The 4,828-nt window shown below is 32.4% G+C and overlaps 1 protein-coding gene across 1 annotated transcript in view; it reads right to left on the reverse strand.

The window, feature by feature from the left end:
- Positions 1–2,963: 2,963 nt before the first annotated feature.
- LOAG_17903 (hypothetical protein) overlaps positions 2,964–4,828 on the reverse strand; it is a gene marked incomplete at both ends in the record, with an annotated part of 5,143 nt that continues 3,278 nt past the window's right edge. The window contains 6 exons of the mRNA XM_020450568.1: positions 2,964–3,065; positions 3,160–3,244; positions 3,363–3,518; positions 3,825–3,990; positions 4,158–4,233; positions 4,557–4,781. Coding sequence (XP_020305739.1) covers positions 2,964–3,065; positions 3,160–3,244; positions 3,363–3,518; positions 3,825–3,990; positions 4,158–4,233; positions 4,557–4,781 — 810 coding nt within the window. The remainder of the gene's footprint in view (positions 3,066–3,159; positions 3,245–3,362; positions 3,519–3,824; positions 3,991–4,157; positions 4,234–4,556; positions 4,782–4,828) is intronic.

Here is a 4,828-nt window from a genome sequence, read left to right on the forward strand (position 1 = left end):
TAAAGTACTAATATCATAAGTAATTGATTAATCTTGATACTAACTGCTAAAGATAATAAAAATGCTAAGTGACGCAGAAATACGACATGTGGACACCTACCATGTACAACTGAATAACTTTTACAACATGATGGATTACAATTGAATAAAAAACATTGAAAAGTCGAAATGAGTATATCTTAGCATATCCAATGCCGATGTGTATTTTCACTACTTATTTTTGGTTTAGACCATCTGAATTCGCTACTCAAAGCTTCTTTTGGTGGTTACTTTGAGGAAAAAATGGTGATCTTTGGGCCAGGACTCAGTTTTCTCTAGACTAACTTACTTCCGCCATATGGCTGCAGCATGCTTACATTTGACCAACTGAACCGAAAAAGCATTGCTTCATTTTCCTCTTCTGTTACTGACTCCCTTAGTCGAATCTATAAGAAATAATTTGAATGCTAAGATTCAAAGCAATCAAATATTGTTCTGTAATGCTTGCTAACCTATCCGATCAAGGTAACGAGCCATAAGATTTGGGATAATGAAGTGTGAAGTGTGAAGTACTAAAACCTGTAATTCATCATTTAAGGAATTTACATATATTTCAACGAAATACATCAGAACACTATGCAACAAATTACAATGAAGACGAAAAGTATATTAAAAACATGCAGTGCACAACCTTATATGAACCCAAATGAAAAAAAAAAAAAAAATATAAACGGCTAAGACAGAATATTAACAGAAAAGTGATTCTGTACTTTAGACTAAAACGATTTCAAAACATTGCAAACAGATGTTAAGTTTACAAAAAAAATTGGAAAGAAGACTGCTGAGAACCATGTATGATAGCGATGAATTACTTAAAAATTACATGATATAATCTCGGGAAATCTTAAACTCTAGTTTACAGTTACATAATAAAGTTCGATTACAAACAACAAAAATATGATGGAAAGTTTGGAAAATCTGGAATAGAAATAAAATTCCAACAATAATAACAATGAAATAAGGACAAGTAATAACAGTAATACCAGTAATAGTAGCGATAACAACAATAATGGAAACAATTTTCCGTTGAATTTTACAGACTCATACTTCTTTGATTCCTAATGCAACATCTAACGAAGTTCGAATCAGCTGAAAACCTTGTATTAATGCACCCTTGTTGAGATAAGCTTTTTGAAATTATCGTCTTATTTTGAACATTTCTATTTTATACATTATTACAATTAATTGAAGCAGAAGTAGACATTATTACGATTTAAAGAAATTCGTCTCGACAAAAAAGTAATGGGACGAAATATTTGACCAACTTTACAGTTAAACTTGGTTTTATTGAATGTTACATTAGGATCCAAAAAGAGTGAACCGTCCCTTCAATTTATAGAAATAATTGTGTTTCCTCTTCAATGATGAATGTGAGAATTCAATCGAAGTGTAAAATAAGTCCAGACCAAGATGGCAATAGACAATACTTCGGTAGAAATGTATGGGAAAAAATGGTTCTATACAGTCATAAAACTGCAAAACAGAAGTTATAAATAAAAAATATTTGCCAAAGGCCAAAACAATTAAAGGACATGGTAGGAAGAAATACTTCTGACAAATCAGAGAAAGGACATGATTAAAAAAGATCGACTTAAAATGTCTATGGATGTATTCCACAGTACTCAATCTTTCCCAGATCATAGATCACTATATGAAAACAAGGTTGCATTCTTTTATTTTTCTCTTGTTCCTTCACAGCAGATTTTCTGAAGCTCCAGGCCTAAGGGCCACGCCATGACAAGTTTAACAAGTTATTATTGCAGTCAGTTAAGAACTGATAACTGGATGCAATTTATAAAAGTGAAAAACGAGTCTCTCAATATAGCTGCAAGAGAATTCAATAAAATAATAATAACAGTAATAATAATAATAATAAAATATTTTTTCAACAAGGAATAAATTATTACTTTCATCGATGATGCTGAATTGACAACTGAATATAATTTAACAAAGTCAGAAAATAGGACGGAGTTGTTCAATGTAGGAAAATAAGGTTTGATAAAGTTAACAATAATAATATCAATTAAATTAGAAACTGAGCACTAAGACTGAATGACTACAATCCACTAATAATTCACGACGACAAGTTTCAAAGTATTAAAAACAAGTGATTTTTGGGATAATTCAACTAAAAGAATGAAAAAAAAATAGATCGAAAAAAACCGGGTAGACTGTCGTACTCCTTTTTAGCTAAATAGTGCCAGAAGTATCGAAAGAGTGAAGCAACACAAGAGCTTTATCTCAACAATAAATCCGAAAAGAAAACCAAGAGCACTAACCTTTACTACCAGAAATGTAGAACACGGCAAAACAGTCCATACGAAAAATATTATAATCTTATAGTGAAAACACCATACATCCACTCCCTACAACTATAACCAAGGGCAAATTTACAGGCATATGGGAGAAACAAAATTTAGTGAAATTACCATTTCCGATGCAAAGACAAAAATTAAATAACCTGAATAAAAAAATGTAGGAAAAAATAAAATGGATGAATGGATTACCCATCAAAATCATTTGTGTGTGATCAAATAATATATTACTAATAGTATATCTCTTGGTACAAAAAAAAATTTTACGGAATTTGAAATTTTTTCAAACAGCCCAGAAGTTTTTCAAAAAAGAAACTGTGAAAAGTGATTCTGAGCACCTGAAAAGACAGGTAAAATGGGTTCACAAAGGACTTCGTCAAAAACATTCTTACGTTAATATCTAATTCTAAACCCTTTTCTCTTCCCAGTGAATATCAGTACTTATTTATGAGATAAAGTTCTACATCCCGTAATAAAGTTTTGTATCCCTTCATAGAACCCGGAAATGAGAAGGAAATTTGAATATTAGAATTAAAATAAATAGGATAACAAAAGCTAATTTTTATGATGCATGTTTTTGATCATGACAGTTCAGTCGAACCATAGTATTTACCAAATTTGTAAATCATCCACTACGCTTATCTCTCCATTTTGGAAAAGAAGTGTTTGAGATGGTGGAGACCAACGTGATATTTCCCAAACAGATGCCGGCTGAAACACCATTTGATCTTACGGGAAGAATTTGAAATTTGCCATTTTTTTCGAAGAACAATAAACAAAAGATGTACAAGTTATTTTAACTCACCTCTTCTTCCGAAGTTTGATATTTGTTAATCAGTTCTCGCAACGACTGTACTAGATCGCGGTTCGCAAATTCTACCATGTTTGAACTAACATATAAAAAAGACATCCTTAATTGAAACTTTATCAAAATGAACCATGAAACTATATTTTATGCCCTTTCTGAAAGAATATAATTCAGAACAAAAAATACCAGAAAAAACGTACTTTTTTGGGTCGAGAAGCTCGCAGTCCTTAATTCTTTGGCAAATGACCCTGTTCAATTGTTCATGGAATAATGGCACGCCAAAAACACAATCGAGCAATGTGTAATCCGCATATTTTTCGTCATCTCGCAAATGAACTCGCAGGTTCGCAATTTTCCTACGAATTCGAAATATGGTAAAATTTTGAAAGCAACTTGTTAATACCCAGTCTTTCGTACTTGACGCAATATGAACATTTAATATTGAAGCTACAACCCTCCAGAGCACTGACCGTTACACAATTGCAGTAACAGAATGACTTACTTCACTTCTACAGCCTGTTTTTTCTAATTGTAGCTCCTCTGCTATAGGTAACATGATTACTGAGAATAGTAAAGAAAAAAAAAACCATTACAATAATCAAAAGCACAACAAAGCATTGATAAAAATAACTTCTTGTTAAGATGGAAGAGGAAATTAAAACCTTGGATCTTTGCTGACCGTCATACTACTACCTTTTCTTTTCTTCTCCGACTGTTCTTCCCAGTCAGTAGTTTTCTTTCTGCACAACAATGTCAAATAACCACACAGTGAATTTAGTCCCAATTTTTTTCGAAGTTTCAGCACAGAAGGATGCGATGAAAAGTGACCTAAAAAAATTTTAAAAGGCTAAATAACTGATATGACGAAAGAATCCTATCTTACATAAATAAACGATAAGAAACAAGATGACATTGAGATATCTTGAACAGTTTGTTATTTTTATTTGTAAAATTATTTCGACACTCTAATTGTTAACGACAGACACGAAAATTACCATCTGTTGATCTGGATTCACTAAATGGAAATGGGACACTTACAATCTCTGAGTCATCAATCACAGCGCTGTATTCCTGAAAGCACACTTTCAAATAAATTTAGATTACGGAAATTTAGAATGTTAGTAAAATTCTAAGCCATAAAAATTAGTTTTCTGTTAGAGCTAACACCTCGCTTTAAAACTGAAGTAAACAATGTGCAACTCTAATATTTTAAGATTACTGGATCCCCAACCTTTACAAAACACTGGATAAGCTACGTTACGAAAAACTGAGAAAATCTAGAAAGAACGGACATGTCACAAAAAATAAAGCAACCTTGCAGTCTGTTAAAACTCTCAATATCTTCGATATGTTTTAATGCTTTAATTGAAAATAATGTTAGTATAAAAGTGCACTTGCACAAACACTGCATGCGTTTGAAGCATATCATTCAACTGAATTAAACAGTTATCCGCTGGAATAATAACAGGTTCATGTGAAGCGCTAGTGATCAGCAAGTGCTTGCATCGCCGTAGAGCACAAGGAATGACTGGGATACGTGAGCCTTTAGGAATATACAGCGAAACTGGTCCATCACCTAAGGTGAAATACAAAAATAACCGAAACCATGATGAAACCACCTGCAACTATGGCTGTTATGAAAGAGTTTCTAGCAACACAGAACATA

This window comes from Loa loa, assembly GCF_000183805.2.
Source record: "Loa loa unplaced genomic scaffold supercont3.148, whole genome shotgun sequence".
Taxonomy (NCBI): domain Eukaryota; kingdom Metazoa; phylum Nematoda; class Chromadorea; order Rhabditida; family Onchocercidae; genus Loa; species Loa loa.